Source organism: Diabrotica virgifera, chromosome 1, assembly GCF_917563875.1.
Source record: "Diabrotica virgifera virgifera chromosome 1, PGI_DIABVI_V3a".
In the NCBI taxonomy this organism is placed as follows: Eukaryota; Metazoa; Arthropoda; class Insecta; order Coleoptera; family Chrysomelidae; genus Diabrotica; species Diabrotica virgifera.
In genome coordinates, this window is record NC_065443.1 from 65,241,301 (window position 1) to 65,265,089 (window position 23,789).

The 23,789-nt window shown below is 32.3% G+C and overlaps 2 protein-coding genes across 2 annotated transcripts in view; one reads left to right on the top strand and one right to left on the bottom strand.

Annotated features, from left to right (window-relative positions):
• The first annotated feature begins 3,320 nt into the window (after positions 1 to 3,320).
• LOC114330037 (uncharacterized) overlaps positions 3,321 to 23,789 on the top strand; it is a 157,994-nt gene continuing 137,525 nt past the window's right edge. Inside the window, exon 1 of the mRNA XM_028279334.2 lies at positions 3,321 to 3,461. The gene's annotated coding sequence lies outside the window, so the exon portion shown is untranslated. The remainder of the gene's footprint in view (positions 3,462 to 23,789) is intronic.
• Positions 16,253 to 18,190, bottom strand: LOC114330038 (uncharacterized). The gene has a single exon (XM_028279337.2). It carries the CDS (start codon positions 18,132 to 18,134, stop codon positions 16,374 to 16,376), a length of 1,761 nt encoding a protein of 586 aa, XP_028135138.1. The 5' UTR covers positions 18,135 to 18,190; the 3' UTR covers positions 16,253 to 16,373.

Sequence of the window (23,789 nt, forward strand, 5' to 3'; positions counted from 1 at the left end):
AATAATCTCAACGACCAATATTACAGACTTAAGACACTTCCCTAATTAGAATCTTGACAAATAAGAAGTCACTTAGACATATTTTTAGCCACACCCTCTAAACTCGCAAATCCTCTTTTCTACGCCATCGATATTTCCCAGTCAATCAAAGATTTACCAACTCATGGGTTTAGCGTCACCTTGGACAGAACTTTTCCCATGATAATAGCTGAATCGGCTCAAATAACATCTGGCCTCGCTGAACACTCTCAGAGCTCTTATCGTTATAAGATGAACATTTCCCACAGTCTCAAAGTCGGTAGCGGCAGTAATCTGAGCTTAATGAGTACCACTTATCAACAAAAATTCAGACTCTCGTCTCGAAAAATCATTAAATCTCTTTGAATTAAAACTGCTATTCTCAGTATAGTAAACAACTCGAGGTACTTATCTACGCCAAATCCCTGAGAAAAGTTAGATAAACAACACAATATCCGATGATCGATCCAATATTATGAGAAACGAAAAAGAATCACAGATGATCCAATTCCACGCAATACCCGGTACAATTTCTGAAACGGATTTGTGCATATAGGGTGGAACAAAAATTATATTAGGGTTTCGAAAACGTTAGTGGCTTTCGTACCCGTTACAATCGGCTTACCCGATGTTGTTCACGATTTTTCCATTGACTTTTATTCCTTCTTGGGCTTCATCTAGTTGAATAATAATGGTGATAGTATACAACCTTGTCTAACTTCTCTTTGGATGTTTATGGTTTCAGTATCACCCATTTCGGTTCTAACAGAGGCGTTTTGGTTCCAGTAGAGTTCAGTACCGGCGTGTTAAACGAAGATTTTGGGTGCGGCCTTCATTAGCAACTCGAGCAAAATATAGTGGTACAGCTCTTTTAGGTGATATGGAAAGAGATTACACAACCTATCGACAGGAGATATTAAATGTGATGGTAGTTTTAAAAACTTCTTAAGAATGAAAAGTTCTGGTTTTGAATTTCTCATAAATAAAATCGGCCATAAAATAGGCAGGAAGATTAGCAGTTACGATAAGATTCTTAGCAAGTGGAGATTCCTACCAAAGTAGCTGCTCGCGTACTCCGACGGTTGCTGCACGTGTACTATGCCAGAGAAATGTTCCAATAACATGTTTTTCAGTGTAGATCAGTGGCGGTGCGGTTTTACAACAATGTTTTATAACTTCCTTTGATGTTTACCGATATCTGTTGGATAACACAAAACATGCTATATAACCAGAAAAATGTTAAAATCACACTGTGTTTTAAAACTTTTTTATTTAAAATTCTGTAACAAGTTATAAAACTTTGTTATTTCACATGTTTTGTTACATAGTCTGGACCCGGCTTAAGATGGATATCTGCTAGGTTAGGTAGTATATAAAATGACGTCATACGTAGGAGATGCCGTCATAGCAGCAGCAGCTTGTGTAATTTTGTGCAGGTGACACCGGAGTGTTAAACGAAGATTTTGAGTGCGGCCTGCATTAGCAACTCGCGAAATATCCAACAGAGAATTCAAATTAACAACCATACCTTTGAGCAAGTCAAGGAATTCACATATCTTGGATCGCTAGTAAACTCAATAAACACGACAAGCGACGGGATAAAAAGACGCATAGCAATAGCAAACAGAACTGTTCACGGTCTCCAGAAACATTTTTTTTTTTTTAAATAAAAATATAAAACGTGCAGTAAAGTTCAATATACAGTGCTAGTCAAAAGTCCGTACCCCCCCTCGTATCTTTTGAACGGTTATACCTATAATAGTGAAATTTGGAGGGAGGAAATAAACGGACGTAAGCTTCTTAACTAGTCATGACAGGTGACGTAATAGTGACAGATGACGTTACAGAGCCACTGTGACCGATAATTTTAAATGGGACCTTATGACAAGTGATACCTTGTTTGAAAGGTATTGAAAATGCCTATTCATTCATACTAATTTCGTTTGAGTTTAAGCTAATTTTAATGAATAAATTAAATAAATATAAACTTGTAGTTTCGCATTTAATTAATTAAAATTCAAAATTCCGCCTATATTACTTGTCAAAAAGGTTCACGTTGACGTAAAAACTACTAGAGAATTAAAAAACGTCAACTTTTTTGACAAAAAAAAACCATAGGCGGACATTTGAATTTTTATTAATTAAATGCGAAACTACAATATTATATTTATTTACTTTATTCACCAAAATCAAAATCAACTTAAACCAAAAAAAATAGTATGACTGAATAAGTATTTTAAATACCTTTCAAACGAGGTATCACTTGCCATAAGGTCCCATTTAAAATTATCGGTCACAGTGGCTCTGTAACGTCATCTGTCACTATTACGTCACCTGTCATAACTAGTTAAGAAGCTTAAGTCCGTTTATTTCCTCCCTCCAAATTTCACTATTATGGGTATAACCGTTCAAAAGATACGAGGGGGGGGGTACGGACTTTTGACTAGCACTGTATACCTACAAGACCTTAATAAGACCGGTTTTGATATATGGGGATGGGGCTGAAACGTGGACTTTATCTCAAAATGATGAAAGACTTGTTGGTTTTTTTGAGAGAAAAATTCTTAGAAAGATTTTTGGGGCCATAAATGAAAATGGGCTATGGCGTCAAAGATACAACTTTGAACTGTATCAGTTATACACCGATCCAGATATTGTGGAATTCGTTAAAGTGCAGAGACTTAGATTGCTAGGATACCAGAGTACGAATACACCAAGAAATTAACATTTTCAAAACCAGAGGGCACAAGAAACAGAGGACGACCACAAAGAAGATGGATTGATGATGTGGAACAAGACCTAAAGATTCTAGGGGTCAGAAGATGGAAGGAAGTTGCGATGAATCGACAGGAGTGTCGACTTCTTTGCGAGCAGGCCAAGATCCACAACAAATAATTGTCGAGTCACTTATGATGATGATGTTTTATCTTCAATAATAATTAATAATTTAATAACATGACGTATTAATGATATTGTTCATCGTTCTGTATCCACTGTAGTCTTTAGCGTTTGTATTTCAGCTATCATGAATTTTCAAATGTAGTGTAAAACAAAGTGATAATGAGTTCGTGTTGACGTCTCCACTTTATAACAATATATTATAGCAAATGGGCAATATCCGTAATTGAACATGAAAACACTTCGAAAAAAGCTGTAGGGTCCGTTAACTTCTAAGTTTCCATAATTTATCTGACTTTTTATCTTTATCTGGAGGTCTGATGCGCCGTTGTAAGCGAAATGAAGAACAACATGGCACGCCCCCTTTTGCGCGATCGATCTCACGATCCTACAAATATGGACAGTCACCACGATCATGTCTGTCTCGTGAAATTTTAACCCTTGCGGTGTTGTTTCTATGCCATCCCATCCCTTCATTATGTTTTCCTTTTTATTTAAAGAAGAATCCACCGCTGAGTGGATTCCGACTTTGGAGTTTTAAAATGGTGAGTAGAATTTGTAATGCACGTAGATTGAAAAAAAAGTAATTACTTCTTGACATACATTTCAAGGGTTAAACATATACGGCGTGTTTTTATGGGTACTTTCAACCCTCACTAGTGAATATGAAGTAGAATTTTGGGATTTCAAATGCAATTAATTCATATACTTTAAACTTTATGCGTTATAATTTGTAGGCCAAATATTAGTGTAGGTAAATTATATTTTTATTGCTGGGAATGTATGTAACATTTAAGGTTGTGAATTATTAATAATCGTGGTTTTGAAAATGAGAAAATTTTCCTGACTAGATAGATTCTTCTTATTTAAACCATACTAAAAGCAACTATACCATCAAAATCGTTGAATAACGGCGTAATAAGTTGCTTTATCATTTTGTTGTTTATGTCAAAATAATTATTATTTCCTTCAGGTAATTATTTAATTTTCTCTCGGAATCTGGTTTTGTACATAATAATATGTACGAATACAATAAAAGTAATAGGTATTGTATGTACCTAAGTAACGCATAAGCACCAGGTATTTGCAAGAAATAATCTATTGGCTCCAATTAGGTAAGTGCCTAAGTTCTAACTCATTTTTCTAGTTAGGTTTGCATCAGGGAGAAAAATATACAGGGTGTTTCTAAATAAGTATGACAAACTTTTAGGTGTCCAATTCTACATGAAAAAATAATGACTGTTTGCTCGATAAACATATGTCCGCAAATGCTTCGTTTCCGAGATACGGGGTGTTGAAATTTTTCTTTCAAAATGCCCATTTATTTATTGCTCTAAGACCGGTTGAGGTATAAAAAAGAACTTTGGTGGGGTTTAAGACGTAGTTATTGCAACAAATAAGAATCTTGTATTCGCGTAATGGTCTGAATTTTTTTTTAAAGACAAAAATAGTACGCCATTGAGATATTTTAAATTAAAAATTATTTATGAATTCCTGGTTTAATTTATGATAAAATAGCTCTGTTGTCTTAGTTCACGGGCGTCATTTGATAGGGGGCAGGGGGCATTTGCCCCCCCTGACCCTGAAAATTACTGAGATTTACAAAAAATAGATCAATTTTGTATTATGTTTGCACATAAATGTATAGTATATATAATGCTTGCCCCCCCTATCAAAATTCCAAATGACGCTCCTGTCTTAGTTTCATATGGTGCACCGTTTTTATGTAAAAAATAAAACATTTTAACGCTTACAAAGTATTTGAAATAAGTTTCTATGCATATGGAAACTACCTCGAATACTTTGTAAGCGTTAAGATGTATTATTTTTTTGTATAACAAAGGCGCCTCATATCAAAAAAAGGCAAGATGTATTTTGTCACAAATTTTACGAGGAATTCATCAATTATTTTTAATTTGACATATGTGGCGTATTATTTTTTTCTTAAAAAAATTCAGACCATTACCCGTACGCGCGCCAATGATAAATCTAAAATTCTTGTGTCACCAGTGAAGGAGGTCATTTTGAACATTTGTTGTAGCTTTGCGCCTAATTGAAATTTTATTAGGGTTATTTTCTGTTATTGTTCTCGTTTAGTATTAATTTTATTATTGTATTAGATAGTTCTTGATAATGCATTAATGAAATGAAAAATATGCGCTAAGATTTTTTATTTATTGCATAAAAACAGTGCATCATATGAAAATAAGACAAGAGAGGTTTTTTATCATAAAATAACCGTGTAATTGAAAAATAATTTTTAATTTGAAATATCTCAGTGGCGTACTATTTTTTTCTTAAAAAAAATCAGACCATTACCCGTATGCGCGTCAATGATGAATACCAAATTCTTATTTGTATGTCAAAAAATACGCAATAACTACCTCTTAAACCCTACCAAATCTCATTTTCATAGCTTAATTGGTGTTAGATTAATAAATAAATTGGCACTTGGAAAAAAAATTTCAACACCCCGTATCTCGGAAACGAAGCATTTGCGGACATATGTTTATTTATAGAGCAAACAGTCATTATTTGTTTATGTAGAATTAATCCTTAAAGTTTGTCATACTTATTTAGAAACACCCTGTATATTATAGGTATATCTGTAAGTTCACGTATTTGTGGCTCCATCTGTCATAGTTCTCCAATTATCCCTCACCAGGCTGCTATCTTGCATAGAGAGATCCACTTATTTTTTCCTTCATGTTTATGGAGCTGTTCTCCTTTTCTTTCTTTATTTTTAAATATATAATATTTGGTATTTTGCCATCGCTAATCTCCCATCCTCATTTTATTTATTTATGCGCACAACAAGGCGTTAAGACCTTTAAGGCATTAACCGTAAAGGCATTAACATCTGAAATTTCTATACCTTATTTCCTCCTCTCGAAGGTTGGTGATCCAAATGGCAATTGTAGCTTTGAAAACTGCTACACGAAAGATTTATGCGGATGAGCGGTCAACCAGCTCGTCAGATCTTTCAGCCAGGTCATTTTCGTCTTTAAGGGAATTCCAATTGTCAGAATTTCGATAATATTTTTATGGTTAACGCAGTCACATGCTCTTCGATAATCAATAAAACATGAATTTTAGTAATTATTTTTTTTTGCGAAGTTAGTGACATTTTGACAGACTAGACCTAGCTGGAAATTACTATACAACCAATCCATGTACTCATAGAAAATATTAAGAGTAAACAAACAACGAAACAACAATATAGTCCAGGGTAATAAGGTTTTTCCATGACACTTCAACAGCCAGGGTACTGAAGCGTTTTTTCGACAGGTAATACCTATAAGAACAAATTGTAACTATTTCCTGCGTAGGATCTGGCGGCGATTTTTATTTATAAACAATTTAGTGTCAAAAAACGGTGGTTTTTCCTTTTTTTGCAAATTAATGGAAACCAGTAAGACTTATGGTTTTCTTAGTAGAAACATCTTCGAGAGAATGGAAAAAGCTTTAAAATGGCTTATTACAAAGTTTAATACACTCATTTATTGTTAATATAATTGCGAAAAATGGTCGAAATTTCAAAAAAAATTAATTTTACAATAACTATTATAAAAATAAGTATAGAGCTTTGAAATTTTTGTCAAATGAGGGTTCTTTGGTGCCTAATATTTGACAAAATTTTCAAAGCGATTCATTCAATTGTTTAAATTTTATTCAAACTGTTAATCTCAGAGAGCTTTTTTTTTGCAATAACGTAAGTCAGAAAAAAATAATGGTAGAACCATTCTAAAGGTGTCAAATGAAAGAGCATGAGCTAAACTTTCAAATTGGTTTAAATAAAGTGAATAAAAAATGCATTTATTAGTAATAAATAATTATGCAAAAGTATGTTAAATTTTTCCTTATACACTTTTTATTTTTTATATAATAAATTATATATATTTATTACAATTTTTCATCAATTATCATATAAATAACATTACTTGGTAGGTATGTACCTAAAAAACGGTAAAAAATAGATTTTTTTGACAAAAGTTATTTAAAAAGTTTGAGGGATTCAAAAAAAGAAAAATTGACGATACTTTTGCGTAAATATTTATTACTAATAAATGCATTTTTATTCACTTTTTTTAAACTAATTTAAAAGTTTAGGTCATGCTCTTTCATTTGACACCTTTAGAATGGTTCTAACATTATGTTTTTCTGACTTATTGCAAGAAAAGCTCTCTGGGATAAACAATTTGAATAAAATTTAAACAATTGAATGAATCGCTTTGAAATTTTTGTCATATGTTAAGCACCAAAGAACCCTAATTTGTCAAAAATATCAAAGCTCTATACTTATTTTTACAATAGTTATTGTGAAATTTTTTTTGAAATTTTGACCTTTTTTCACAATTATATTAACAATAAATGAGTGTATTAAACTTTGTAATACGCCATTTTAAATCTTTTTCCATTCTCTCGAAGATATCTGTACTAAGAAAACCATAATTCTTAGATACTGTTTTCCATTAATTTGAAAAAAAAAATGGAAAAATGCCGTTTTTTGACACTATTTTGTTTATAAATAAAAATGGCCGACAGATCCTACGCAGGAAATAGTTACAATTTACAGGTATTACCTGTCGAAAAAATGCGTCAGTACCCTGGTTGCTAAAGTGTCACGAACAGGGTATATTTTTGTCTTATTACCCTGGCCTAATAATACTAATATCTAATACTCTAAACAGCGCCAGCGCCAATAAAAAAATTATTTACTGGTACTTATACAGTACGTAAATCGTATAGCTGGACATAGGGAATATACATTGAGATAATAGGGATTTTCATCGATTGTCATTTGTTTCGAGCCTCTGCCATTTGTATAGTCTGCGTATAATACCGGGTGTCCACTTATATTTTCCCCCATTTTAACTGCCTATAACTTCTAAACGGCTCAAGATAGAAATATGCGGTTTTCGCTGAAATGTTTTATTTTAGTAAAAGTTTTGTCTGAATGTACTGAATTTTTTGTATCGCTTTTAAATACGAAAATGAAAATGGCGGATTTTTGAAAAAAACGTTGTTGACTTTTTTTTTTAATGGAACACCAAGTATATTTTTTTGTAAATTGAAAGAAAATTCATTCATCTATCCAGCGATGTAAAGTTTTTCAAAATCGGTTGTCAAATCACTGAGTAATTAATTTTTAAAATGAGAGGTGCAACGTGGATATCACATACCTAAATAACATAATAAGCAAATTGATATTATGTTATGTGAATTCCACATTGCATCTCTCATTTTAAAAATTAATTGCTCAGTCATTTGACAACCGATTTTAAAAATAATTATATCGCTGGATAGGTAAATGACCGTTTTTTCAAGTTTTTAGGTAAATGACCATTTTTTATATCGCTTTTAAATAAAAAATGGCGGATTTAAAAAAAACGTTGTTGACTTTTTTTATTAAAACACTCAGTATATTTTTTCGTAACTTGAAAAAAAACGGTCATTTACCTATCCAGCGATATAAATTTTTTTAAAATCGGTTGTCAAATGACTGAGCAATTAATTTTTAAAATGAGAGATGCAATGTGGAAATCACATAACATAATATAAATTTGCTTCGTTATGATATTTAGGTATGTGATATCCACGTTGCACCTCTCATTTTAAAAATTAATTATTCAGTGATTTGACAACCGATTTTGAAAAACTTTATATCGCTGAATAGGTGAATGACGTTTCTTTCAATTTACAAAAAAATATACTGGGTGTTCCATTAAAAAAAAGTCAACAACGTTTTTTTCAAAAATCCGCCATTTTTATTTTCGTATTTGAAAGCGATATAAAAAATTCAATCCTTTCAGACAAAACTTTTACTAAAATAAAACATTTCAGCGAAAACCGTATATTTCTATCTTAAGCCGTTTAGAAGTTATAGGCAGTTAAAATGGGGGAAAATATAAGTGGACAACCGGTATTAATATACACGGATTATATGATATTTGACAGAAGCTCGAAACAAATGAATGTGAATGAAAAGCCCTACTGTGGCAACTATGCTAGTTGAAGCTTCTGTTCGAGTAGGTACAAGTTTTGGTGCAATGTAGTCCAGAGAAATAAGGTTTTTCTCGTGACACATCCCCCTCCAGGCCGAAACCAAATTTTTTGAGTAGTATGGACATCTATATTATTAACCTATATGTTTCCTGCAGCCGATTTTGATGATATACATAGTTATAAACAAATGAAGATCGAAAAATGGTAAATTATCGCTTTTTTCGTCTATTAATAAAAAGTTAAGAAATTTAAACAAATTTGAGAGTAAGAAACTCATAAATCGTATAAAAAACTTCAATATGGCATTCGCTGAATATGTCCAACCTTATTGGTTGCTTAAAAAATTGCAAAATAAATCATAAATATTGAGTTTTTATAAATATTCGTAACTTAGGTAAAAATTAACCTATAATCTTCTTATTAAACGGAATGCCGAGACTTCTTGTATTTAAATTATATTTTAAATTTCAAAGCAATTGGTCAAATAATTTAAAAGTTATTTAATTTATTTTTCCCAAATTAATTTTTTTTGCAACACTATAAGTCAGAAAATTATGAGGTTACAATAATACTTCGGACAGTTTATGAAAGAAGAACATTTATACTATTACCTTAATTAAAAATAAATAACAAAAAATAATTTTAAACAGTGTAAAATTATTTTGCAAAAACATGTCCATTTTTTGCTTACTTATAAACAATTAGAATAACTTTTTAACCGTTACCCGTAGAAAAATTATTTTTTCATATTTAGAAAGACTGAATTTTTATACACATTTAGAAAGAAAAACAACTGTTCTAGGACATTTAGGGACAAAGTTAGCCCCCCCATTTTTTTTAATTCACATGTTTTTGCAAAATTATTTTGCAATATCTATAATTATTTTTTGTCATTTTTTTTAAATTAAATTAATACTGTAAATTTTCTTCTTTCATAAACTATCCAAAATATTACTGTAACTTCATCATTTTCTGACTTACAGTGTTGCAAAAAAAATTAATTTTGGATAAACAAATTAAATAACTTTTAAAATAAGAAGGTTCTAAGTTAATTTTTACATAAGTTATGAATATTTATAAAAACTCAAAATTTATGATTTATTTGCCAATTTTCTAAGTAACCAATAAGGATAGACATACTCAGCGAACGCCATATTGAAGTTTTTTATACGGTTTATGAGTTTATTACTCTCAAATTTGTTTAAAATGCCCAATTTTTTAGTAAGAGACGAGAAAAGCGAAAATTTACCGTTTTTTGATCTTCATTTGTTTATAACTATGTATATCATCAAAAGCGGCTGCAGGAAACATATAGGTTATTATTATAGATGACCATGTTACTCGAAAAATTTGGTTTCAGCCTGGAGGGGGATGTGTCACCAACACGATATTTTTTTTCCTTATTTCTCTGAACTAATGGAGCTGTAGGACGAATATAATCAGTCAGTTTGGAAGACACGCTGCACTGTCCATAAATAAATCAAAAACAAAGGTTATAATTCACGAGTTAATAGTTTTACTTTAATTTTTAAAATTATTTACAAACTAATTTCAAAATTAAACAGACACAGTTTTCCCATTCCCTCAGGCCAAAAATATTTAGTTACTACATTGTCATGTTTTGACGTTTATTTGTATTTGTATCATCCGAAATGAATTGTCAATTTTGAGGTTAATGCCCCTTAATGCTAACAACTAACAACCATATTGTCACCGAGAGAGCGCAGTTGCCATAATTGTCTTAATGTATACTCCCCATGTCCAGCCGAACAATTTACGTACTGTATGTTAAATTATAACAACTGAAATTATATACAGTGATGAATGCGCTAATAACCGGCAAAATAGCGCAAAAGATGGAAAACATAATACATTGCGAAACAAAAAGGGATGAAATTAGTGGAGATGGAAATGATCGTAGTCCATTCTTTCACGGTTTTTGCTCTAAATTTTAAAGAACCGCTTGGATTGACATGAAATTTGGCATACGTATAGCTTACATGTCAAAGAAAAAAAGTGATATTGTGCCGATGTGTGCTTTTGTCCTGGGGGTGACTTTCACCCCCTCTTTGGGGTGAAAAAATATATGTCCAAAATAAGTCCGGAAATGGGTAAACTGACTAATTTTAAGTAACTTTTGTTCTATAGAGCTTTTTCGCCAAGTCAACCCTTTTCGAGTTATTTGCGAGTGAATATGTTCATTTTTCAACAAAATAACCACATTTTTAGACGGTTTTTCGCAAATATCTCAAAAAGTAAGTATTTTGTCAAAAAAAACGTTCTTAGCAAAAATATAGTTTATAAAAAAGTAAAAGAAAAAACGGTGTACGCGTTAGGTCTCTGGATCTCGTAGAACCAGAGTTATAGCCAATGAAAAATAGATTCATATTCACCAAATTTCAAATAGAATATTTCGACGTGAAATATCCAAAAAATTAAGCACTTTTTGGGAAAAACCTATTATAACTTTTTCAAAGTTTTTTAAAAAGCTTTATTTCTCTTTTTACAAAAAGTTTCTAGCATTAAATTTAAGCAAGTTACCCTCAAAATAAAGTTGGTCCCTTTTGTTTTTGCAAAAAAAAAATCGGGAAGATCACCCCCTAATTAGCAACTTAAATGGAATTAATCGTTACCGCTCCACAAATTATTTTACTTATGTTGTGTTTATATGATCTGTAAGTTTTATCGATTCAAAGTGCTTATTTTTGAAAAAATTTGGTTTCAAAGTAAAATTTTTAAAAATTTAAATTTTGAAAAATATGCCTTTTTTCAAAATAACTTAAAAATTGTTAGAGATACCAAAAATCTCGAAAAACAAAAAAGTCAGATTTGCTTTTCTGAATATCATGTATATTTTGTTTTTCTGTTAGACAAAAATTGATTAAGATTTGGTGTTTCTAAATTTGCATACATTCGTGATCAGCGACTCGTTCAACACCTTTTAACTACAGCCCTTTCAATAATAAGGACTTTGAACCGATGAAACTTACAGATCATGTAAAAAATATATACACGAGTCAAGAAACGTGAAGTCGTAACGATTAAGTTTATTTAAGATACTAATTAGTGGGTGATTTTCTCGATTTTTTTACCAAAAGCAAAAGGGACTAACTTTATTTTGAGCGTAACTTGTTTAATTTTGATGCTAGAAATTTTTTTATAAAACAAAAATGAAGCTTTTTTTAAACACTTTAAATAAGTTGTATTGAGTTTTCCCCGAAATGTGCTTCATTTTTGGTTATTTCACGTTAAAGTATTCCATTTGGAATTTGACGAATATGAACCTATTTTTCATTAGCTATAACTCTGCTTCTACTAGGTGTAGAGACGTGATATATACGCCATTTTTTAAAAAATTTTACAGGCTATATTTTTGCTGAGAATATTTTTTCGACAAAATACTTACTATTTGAGTTATTTGCGAAAAACCGTCTAAAAGCGTGGTTATTTTGTTGAAAAAATGAACATATTCACTGGCAAATAACTCGAAAAGTAGTGAATTAATGAAAAAACTCTATAGAATAAAAGTTACTTAAAATTAGCCAGTTTATCCATTTCCTGACTTTCTTTAGACGAATATTTTTTCACCCCCAAGAGGAGGTGAAAACCACCCCCAGGGCAAAAGCACATATTGGCACAATATAACTTTTTTTTTACTTGTTAGCTATGTGTATGCCAAATTTCATGTCAATCCAAGCGGTTCTTTAAAATTTAGAGATTTTGCAATATTTTACCGTTAAAGAACGGACTATCGTTATAAACGTATAAATTAACATTACATTACATAGTTTTCCATCTTTAGACGTATCAGAGGAGTATGACAACTGTCACTGTGACAGTAGAATTTTACAAAATAATCCTGTCACAGACGTCTAAAGGTGGGAAATAATGTAATGTAACGTTAATTTATACGTTTATAACGATCATTTCCACCTCCACTAGTTTTATCTCTTTTTGTTTCGCATGTATTATGTTTTCCATCTTTTGCGCTATTTTGCCGGATATTAGCGCGCTCATCACTGTATTTTGAAAATACGGAAAATTTTATGAGTTTAATATACACTCCCACACTATTTTCAATCATTCTTCTTTTTTTTAATGAAAGCGAAAGCTTATTTGAGCTGTTAGTAACGTGAGGTAGGAATTTTTGTGTTGTAATGTTTCATACTCCGAATCTGCCAAAATGTGTCTGAGTTGAGCGAAAGAAGTTTAAACAAGTGTAGCTTTTACTTTCGTTGTCTGCAATTAATTTAAGTACATACTTCGATATTGATATTGTCTGAACCGGTGGCTTTTCCGTTTATCTGAGCTTTTACTGCACGAATAACTTCTCTGGTTATTTCTGGACCTCTTTTATTTATTCGATAATCTGTGGTTGGTGGAGAACACGGTCTATCGTGGTCTAAAAGTGTGTAATTGACAGTAAATGTATTCTTTCCATCTCTCCCATTTGTATTTGTCTTTTGTACCTATAATTATTTCGTTATTATTATTTCTTAATATTGTTTCTTGTCTCTTTCCTTGTCTACCTGGCATTTCTTTCACTTTTTTATGGACATTAGATGTCGCATCTTTCCTGAGGTTGTTCGATTTCTAGGAATTCTGTTGACATCCAGTTTTATTTTACTTATCTGCACCTTTTTGTAATGATTATATTGATTCGTTTGTATTCTATTGGGTTTGTTTTATGTTTTCGTCTTACGTCCACGAGGTCCATGATCTCTTGCGTTATCCATTCTTTCTTTCTGTTGTTTTTCGTGATCCCGATGTCTTCTTCTTCTATTTTTTTTTTCGTTTTGTCATTTCTTGCATGGTCCAGTAAAGTTAAATTGCAACACATCTCCAGTACACCATTATTATGGCTGAGACAGGTTTTTGTGACATATTCGTATCTACAACCCACGTTTCCGACCCATAGGTACGTCACTACTGGCTGAATCAAAGCCTGATAAAATATATTTTTTTATTATTTACAAGTATTTTATAATCTGTTGAATGTCAACAATAAACAAAAGTAATGACAAATGTTGAATGGGTTGAATGAAAGTAATGACAATGACTAAGGACAAAAAAGATTTTACCCACTGGTAAAATCAAAGTACAATGTTTATAAAGTTGTATAGGAAATAATTACATGTTATAATTATTAACTAATTAGTTCACAAGTTTATTCTAAATGGCAAGTTCAGTGGTCTGAACCTCTTTAACCTACGCTGTTCTTAGGAATTGTCTAGGAGGTTAAGTGCAAACTGGTTTTCATGATCCTCGAACTTGGCAATGTATGCAGCGCTACATCTTTTGATGACTTCCTGTACCATATCCATTTTAAGGTCTCGATGAATAATTCTGTTGTTGATTTACCAAGGTGCATGAGTGATGGTTGGGAGGATTTTTGATTGGAAGCGATGGATGATTTGGAGTGACAGGTTCTCCATAGTTCCAACCCATATGTCCAGATTGGCGTAAGTATTGCCTTATAGAGAAGCAATTTGTTATCCAGAGATAGTCTTGATGATAGGCCCATTAACCAACAGGTACATAGTTCTGAATTGGAGACCTAGTTGCTTTCTCTTGGTCCAGATATGTTTCCTCCATGTATGACTTCTGTCCAAATGAATACCAAGATATTTTACCTCGTTGGCTGATGATAATTGATGATTATTTAAAGTTACAGGAGGACAGGTTCATCTTCGTGTTGTAAATGTGACATGAATAGATTTTCCTTCGTTGACTTTAATTTTCCATTCCAAAAACCAATCTTGAATTCTGGTTGAAGGAGATGCGAGGCATAAATAGGGTCAGTATGTGAGGCTAGGATTGCAGTATCGTCGGAAAACGTTCCTAGCATCATTTCTTGTGTAGGTGGTCTGTCCTCTAGTGGTTCCTGAAGAGTTGAAGGTATATCTGCGGTAAACAAGAGATACCGGGCAGGTCCCAGTACGCTATCCTGTGGTAGGCCAGCTTTGATAGAACAGAGTTGAAAAAGATATACTTATTTCTTGAAGATTGAATGTAGTTCTATTTGTTCTTTCAAAGTTGTTCTAAAAAAATAGGGACTGACATTATGTTCATTATAAGTCACTTAATTTTTGAGCTGGATACTTTTTTTTATTTCTGGTGATATATATTTTCAAATACTTTAAATTAGTTTGAACAAGTTATCCTCGAAAAATGCATAGTTTTCCCATCTTTTGACTTTGAAACTACAATATTTAGCATTTGACGAAGCAGAGTTAACATAATATGTTAATTATATTATAATAAAGTATAGCTCGATTACTGTTGATCATAAAGAAACATAAAACGGTTTTGTTTATTTTTTTAAAAGGTACATTTTTGTTAAGTAGAGTTGTTTTGATTAAACGAAAACTTTTTCAGTTATTAGCAGAAAACTTATTAAAAACTTTGATTTTTTCGATATAAAACTAACACTTTCGATAGCGAATAAATCGAAAACTATTCATTTTATAAAAAAAAAATGTATAGAACGTTTTTTGCTTAAAATGAATGTTTGTACCAACTTTTTCGGTCAAAATATAATAAAAAGTTTCCACCCCCACATGGGGTGGCAACCATCCCCATGGTAAAAGCGCCTTTCGGCATTATATAGATTTTGATCCTTGGACTATCCACTAATTATTCTCAAATTTTCAAGCAAATCGATCCATTCTGCAAAAATTGCGAGGTTTTGTCCTATTTTAAGCTTTATTACTTGGACTATTATGTATTATTTTATACACTGGTTATACCTGCTTCTTTCACAGCTTTTTTTCTTTATAATTTCTGGAAAGGGACCAACTCAAATGCTTTACGAAGATCTACAAAAGTCGCATGTAGCTCCATTCCTCTTGCCCATCCCTCGTCCCGTCCCATTATAAAAAATTACACAAATCAGCTCATATGATTTTACGCTTGCATGTTTAATTAATTCGGTAGGTAAATCACCTGGTCCTGAAGCTTTACTATTTTTTATTTAAATTTTGTCTATTTTTTACTGCTATTAAGAAACATGATACATTATTATTATTAATATACGAAAGAATTAGTGTTGACGTACTATCTAAGGATGATAACTGAAACATTGGACTGACTAGTTACTCAGTTTAGTCAAACCTGAAATCAATGACAAGATTAACTAGAACAAGATAAAAAGAAGTGGCAAAATGATTTCAGTGGTGTGATAAAATAATCTCATCCTTCTGTGTATTAACTTCTTCATTATCTTCAGAGTTTGACTTTAAATGTTGATGCTAAATAGAATTAAAAACACATTTGAAACACTATTTGTATTATAAATTTAACTTTATTTATAACAGTAATTATCTTATGCGCCAATTTTGTTTTAACATAATGGTTAGAACATCTGAGCAACTTTCATTGGTTTATATCTTGATTATGTCTACAAAGAATCTTTTCATTAGCTATATTGTTGATAACTTAAAGAATATTCCTTAAAATACGTAATAATTAAGTTTTTTATATAACCCCCCGAATAAAAATCTACAATTCGGGGGGCTGCTGTAGTTTTCCGAATTGTCTTCATATTCTTCAGCCGCTTGTCTCTCTAGATCTTGAAAAACATTCTCATCGGAGTTGTTATACTGCTCCAGAGCTTGTCTTTCTAGTTCATCAGATTGACTTTTAGATACGGGCACACTACAGTCTGGAAGAGAGTCGTCTAAAACTAAATTTATTATTTTTGATACCAATTCGTCTGTGTCTTTGTACACTTCACCAAGTGAACAATCCGAATCGGTCGCCGTTGGCATAGAATATATTTTGTTCAGTCTTTTGTCTTCTCTAGTAAAACTGCATTTTAACAAAGCTATTTTATTTTTTCGTAAATAGTACTTTCTCTTCGATCTGGATTTGTATATCCCACTTTTTGTTTTTTGAATACTTGTTGTATACTTACAAGAAAAATACTGAGACTGAGCATGCGAACAATTCGAATTAAGGATATTTCTATCCATACTTACAGGAACTGATCTATGAAGATATATAGGGTTGTAAACGGGTTGCACATAAGTTTGTTGTAAAGTATTGTGGACAAACATATAAAAAGGGGGAAACTGGTAACTGTTAGGATTATAGTTCGGCCGATAACGAATTGGTTGGGAAAATGTACAAAATGTATGTTGTGGTACAGCATTCACTTGGGAAACATTTTCGTTTTGAAAACTGGAAACACCATCTATGCTAGTAGATGACCCAGCTAGTGCACTACAACTAGGGAAAAATTTAGAAATATTATTGTTTTTAAATGTATCTTCAGAATGTACTTTTCTTTTGCAAAAGTTAATAGTACTTCCTAATTTTTCCATTGTATTTTCACTAGAATCAGAGAAACTTCTTCCTAATAGTGGTAACGGATTTTGTTGAGTTGAAGGAATTTTATTTGAAGAAAATCCTTGCAAAACAGCTGAATACAATCTTCTATTTTGCATTGAGTCCACATCGGCTTCAAAGACTGTATCACCTCCAACTTCTTCTTTAAGGGAATTTAAATGTATATTACTTTCTCCATTAACGTCATGTTTTAGCCATCCATAATAATCTTCTTTTAATTCACTATCGATATCGTCACATTCAGAAACGTAAAATCGACCTGCTGGTGATTTATAAACCAAGACAGATCTTTGATCACAAAACGACCGGAGACTCCTAAACATAATCATTTTCGAATTCAAAGATTCAACATCCCACAATTTTTTTGTACTATCTTTAGTTATTTGAAGTTTAAGAAAATATTCTGCTAAAGAATTACATTTCATAAAGGGTAATTCAAAAGTAGTTAAATATTTAAGCCTATTCGTCTTTTGGATTTCACTATCTTTTGGATCTGGAGTTTTGTAAAAATCAGTGTAATACTTAAAATACTCATCTACTTCTTTTAACATCCATGGCTCCTTTGACACTTCACTGCTAAAATCATATTCATAACTTGTTTTCTTAAAATCATCTAATCTATATGACAATTCTCTAGAATCATGGTATTCGTAGTCTGAATACTTGGCTAATTTACTGTTAGGAATACATTCTTTTACTGTCCTAGGCCTTAATCCTACATAATTTGGTTCTGTTAGAGCTGTTTCTCTTAACAGAAGATTCATGCTGGCTTCTTGATAACAACTAAGTCCATTACTCCAAGTATTGTCGGCGCAGTAAACAACATTTTCATGAGCTATTTTGAGGAGCTCCCGTACACTCATTAAAAATAGAAATTTTTAAATACGAACCGTGTCAGGTTGAACTGTCAAAATATTGTTGACATTATGTTTTCAAAGGTTGTGACAATTAGCTACCTTGGAAGAAGACCGTCAAATTAGGAAGGTAATCTTTCAACAATGTTTTCTTAACCCTACTTTATTTGAAAACTGTCTAAAGAAAAATTTCAATAACAACACATGGTTTGTATACAATATGGTGATGTAGGAAAATATCCAGTAACAATCATTGACTCTAGATTATGGTTAAAATTCGGGACACGATACATTAAAATTTCCTTCCTAAGTCACTTCAAATATACCAGTTGAGCCCGTGCATGTTTGCTGCACAAAAATGCACAGGTAGCAGGTTTGCTGAGTAGAAAGTTTTCGTATTTTCGATTCAATTTTAAATAAACCATTGGAGAGTTGAATATCAATCACAACACCTCCCAATTGAAAGCGTTTTAAAATATCAGCATTGAAAACGGATGTTGTTTACTATAACTTGATCCCAAACTCCATGTAAGTTTTGATATTCCTTTGTAGAACAACAGTTTGCTTTTCAGATTCAATCTAAATTTTGGTCTAACCAGCAAGTAAAGTTGTCTGAGTTTATGATACAGTTGCTTTCACTAAGAGAATAAGTGTTTTCTCTATGTGAGAAGTCAGCAGAAATATAATCTCATGTATTTTTCTTCATTTTACTTTCGCATCAGAAGCACGTAACTTTATCCACCCAGAACCAACTAGACAAGATGAATCCTACATGAAAAAGGCAAAAGAAACACAGTAGAATATACTGAAATCAATAAAACAATTAGAAAAAACATGAAAGAAACCCAGAGAAAAAAAGTAAGTATTAGTAAGAGAAATAAAGTAAAATTTATTATAGTTGCATGTTTGGCCAAAGATGTTTCTCAGTTTTAAATCCATCAGTGAACCATATAAGTCCCCATTAATATTTGGGACTTTTGTTCTCTAGATGGTATAATTGTGTTAATCTTCTTAGTGAAAATTAGTTCTGGTGTCATCATATCTGAGTTCGTCATAAAGATAGATTCTTCAAATAATAGTCCCAATTTGTGTGGGGTATTCAATACATAATTTGTCGTCCAAGCATAAAGGCTGCCGCCGAAATATATAATTCCAGCGGAGGGAGACCTGCGATCAGGGCCTCCGCTACCATATGTGCAAAGTGTGTAATGCACACGGGCGCCATCCTTTAGGGGCGCCAAAACCCGGGGTCAAAAATTGCAAAAAAACAAACAAAAAAAAAACAAAATTATGCAGTTACTGACGATTCCCATTTGCGAGAACATGTCAGAAGTCAGGCATTTTAATTTATTTTGTTATGATTTTATTCTGTTTGTTTCATATTGATATTTTAGTCTACAAAAATAATAGTCCATTTACTCACGGTTTTTGCTGTTAATTTTAAAGAACCGCTTATATTGACATGAAATTTGTCATACACATAGCTAACAAGAAAATAAGTGATATTGTGCCGATGTGTGCTTTTGCCCTGGTGGTAAAAGGGGTATTCTCAGGCGAATACGCCCGAGAATTCCTGGGAGTATTCTTGGCGGTGAAAAAATGTACGTTCAAAATAAGTCCGGAATTGGATAAACTGACTGATTCTAAGCAACTTTTGTTCTATAGAGATTTAGTCAATATTTTCGAGATATTTGCGAGTAAATAATATGTTACTTTTTCAACAAAAAACCCCGTTTTTAGATGTTTTCTCGCAAATAACTCAAAAACTAATTATTTTATCGAAAAAAATACTCTTAGCCAAATATAGCTTTCAAAAAAGTGAAAAGAATAATTTATATAAATATGAAGTCTGCAAACCCAGAGGAAGCAGAGTTGTAGCTAATAAAACGTAGGTTCTTATTCGTCAAATTCTAAATCGAATATTTCAACGTGAAATAACCAAAGAATTAGGTATTTTTCGGGGAAAACTCATTACAACTTCTTTAAAGTATTTAAAGTTTCTAGCAACAAGGACACGCAGCAAGCATCCTTTTTTTTGAAAAAAAAAAAATCGTAAAAATCACACTTTAATTAGCATTCTAAATGAAATTAATCGTTACCGCTTTACCATTTACTTTCTATTTATTGTTTATATGATCTGTAAGTTTCATCAGATTAAAGTGCTCATTTTTGAAAAAAATTGGTTTTAAAGTGATTTTTTTTAATCTTGAAAAAATTCCTTTTTTACAAATAACTTAAAAATTAATACCAAAAATCTCAAGCAGTAAAAAATTTAAGTTTTGTGTGTCAATGTTTTGGATTTTTTTGTTTTCCCGTAAGACAAAAATTGGTGAAGATATATGAATTTGCATACATTCGTAATTAGTGACTCGTTCAAGCCATTTTAACTACAGCATTTTCAAAAATAAGCACTTTCAATCGATGAAACTTCAGATCATATTATAAATAATACATATTGCAAGTAAAGTATCTTGTAGTGAAGCGGTAATGACTAATTTCATTTGGGATGCTAATTAGGTGGTGATTTTCACGATTTTTTTACCAAAAAGAGTGCCAACGTTATTCTGAGCGTAATTTACTTAATTTTGATAACTAAAAAAAAATAAAAATATAGGTTCTTTTAACACATTGCTTGCGGATGTCTGATCCTAAGACTTACACTCTGAACGGACAAAAAACACATATTAAAAATGTGTATAATCAATGGCATACATGCGCGCGCCGTCCGCCCAGTGGTGAAGGCATCATGTGGCTACATGTCATAAGGAACGTGAAACACTTTAAAAAAGTTATAATGAGTTTTCCCTCATAAGTGCTTGATTTTTTGATTATTTCACGTTGAAATATTCGATTTGGAATTTGAAGTATAAGAACTTCCTTTTCATTAGCTACAACTCTGCTTATACTGGGTCTGCAGTCTTCATATATAGACTTACTCCATTTTTTCACTTATTTATAAGCTATATTTTTTTCGATAAAATACTTTTTTATTTATTTGCGAAAATCCGTCTAAAAACGTGTTTTTTTTGTTGAAAAATGAACATTTTTACTCACAAATAACTTGAAAAGTATTGACTTAGTGAAAAACCTTATAGAACAAAAGCTGTTTAGTCATTTTATCCAATTCCGGACTTTTGTGAAAGGATGTTTTTCACCCCCGAGAAGGGGTGAAACTCACATTCAGGGCAAAAGCACACATCGGCACAATATCACTTTATTCTTTGACATGGTAGCTATGTGTATGCCAAACGTTATGTCAATCCAACCGGTTCTTTAAAATTCGGAGGTTTTACAATATTTTACCTTGAGGAATGGACTATAAATATGACTTCTAAAGTTTAGTTTTTTGGTTTGTTTCAAGCACCTACCTACATTAAAAAAAATAAAAAAAACATGATCCAAAATGCCTTAAGGGGCGCCAAAATCCCTTTTTGCACACAGGCGCCAGTAACCCTTACGGGGGCCCTGCCTGCGATAGCCTTTCCTGTACTATCCAAGGCTCGTGTTATATTCAAAATCGCTTGTCTTTGTAGGGTGATAAAAGAAGTCACACAAGAATGCAAAGCCGTCTTTCTCCACTAAAGGTGACTAAAGTACTGAACCATAAGTAACTGTCGGTTGTATCACTGATGTGTATATCCAATCCACTAGATTACCTTTGGTTTCAATCCCCAGATTTCACCTACAAGCCGTCTGCAGTTTCAGAAGAGGTTATCCCTACTGGTTATATTGATAATAATATGGATGGTTCAATCGAGTTTGGAATCCAGGGTTGCCCCGAGATACTTAATACCATTGGTCCTTTCCAGTATATCCCCGAATAATTTCAACTCACTCAGTCCAGTATGTTTCCTCGTATTTGTAAAGACCACCAATTTAGTTTTGAAACTGTTCACGGAGATATTCGCTTTCAGACAACAGTTCTCTATATAATGAAGTGCATATCGCATCTAATCCGCTACAGTGCTGGGAAATTTTCCCCTAGTCACTATTACAATATCGTCTGAAAAACCCTGGACCCAGATTCCTTGAAGGCACCCCTTAGTTGCCCTCAGATTTATGACACTTTCTTACTTATCTGTGCATATTATTCTGCTCTGAAGCATCTGAATAATCCACTTACATGTTGTGTTGTTGATTTCTTTTCTCGCTCCACAAATATAAAGTAAATAGCTTAATGGAGAGCTCAAAAGCTTGGGAAGCATGGAAAAACTAGGAACTTTAGACATAATATCCATGAAAGGGTAAAATAGCACCGTAATACAGCGGTATGAAATTCTAAGATTGATAATCAGGGAAAGATAAGAGGAGGGGTATATGAAGGAGAAGAGTGTCATGGTTGAAACATTTAAGCGACTGGTTTCTTCTTCTTTACGTGCCATCTCCGTGACGAAGGTTGGCAATCATCATTGCTATTCTCACTTTCGACACTACAGCCCGAAAGAGTTCAGTTGAGCGGCATCCAAACCATTCTCTGAGATTTCTCAGCCAGGACATTTTTCTCCTTCCTTGAATCTTTCCCTGCATAATTAATTTTAGGAGTTCATATCTGTCACCACGTGTTATATGACCCAAGTATTGAAGTTTTCTTATTTTGATGGAATCCAGTATCTCCCTGCTGTTCTGTATTCTCCTTAGTACTTCCTCATTGGTTATTCTGTCTGTCCAGGAGATTCTCAGCATTCTTTGACTGGTTTAAATGCAGTTAATTCAATAGAATTTTTTAGAGCAGCGTTAAATAGAGTAAAGATAGTGATGATGATATCCAACCTCCCACTGGGAGACTAGTCCTGTCGCCAGGGGGTACAACGGCCTCCTTTATTCAGATGGACTTACTTAAGTTTTTTAATGTATTTTGACCCGTAGAACACGAATTTTTTGGTTAACTGTTGATCCGGATGTCGATAAGATTGTTATAAACAAAGAACTTGAGGAATTACATAACAGCGATTTTTCGCAAAACAAAACGATATTTTGTATTTTTTGGGTCATTCTAAGCAAAAAATGTTCTTACATGTTTTTTCGTAGGATGCACAGTTTTCGAGATAAACGCGGTTGAACTTCCAAAAAATTGAAAAATTGCAATGTGTGAACCCGAATAACTATTGATTAAAAAATAAAATAGCAATTCTGCTTACCGCATTTGAAAGTTTAAGCCAAATCATACCGATTTGAATTATTTGCATTGCTAAAAATAAATGTTTTTATTGTTAAACAAAGCTATAAACACATATAATAGTGTTTGAATAATGTTTCCAATGCTTTTCTCATTTAAAATCGAACGAGTAGGCGCGCCTACAAACAGGCAATTTCTACGTAGCATGCGTTAAAACGCCTTAAAACACTATTTGTTTATAGCTGTGTTTGACAACAAAAAAAAAATAATTTTTAGCCGATCTAATTTGGCTTGAACTTTCAAATGCGGTAAGCAGAAGTTCAACCGCGTTTATCTCGAAAAACTATGTATCCTACGAAAAAACTTCTAAGAACATTTTTTGCTTAGAATAACCCAAAAATACAAACTAGACGGCACTTAAAGAAGAAAACTTTTTCTATTTATTTATTTTTTTAAATGTTAGTAAAGTGTTTTGATGTTTTTTGTCCTTTGTCAATATATTGTTAAATTTTGCTCCAAGCAAAAACAGAATACCGTCCGCATAATTG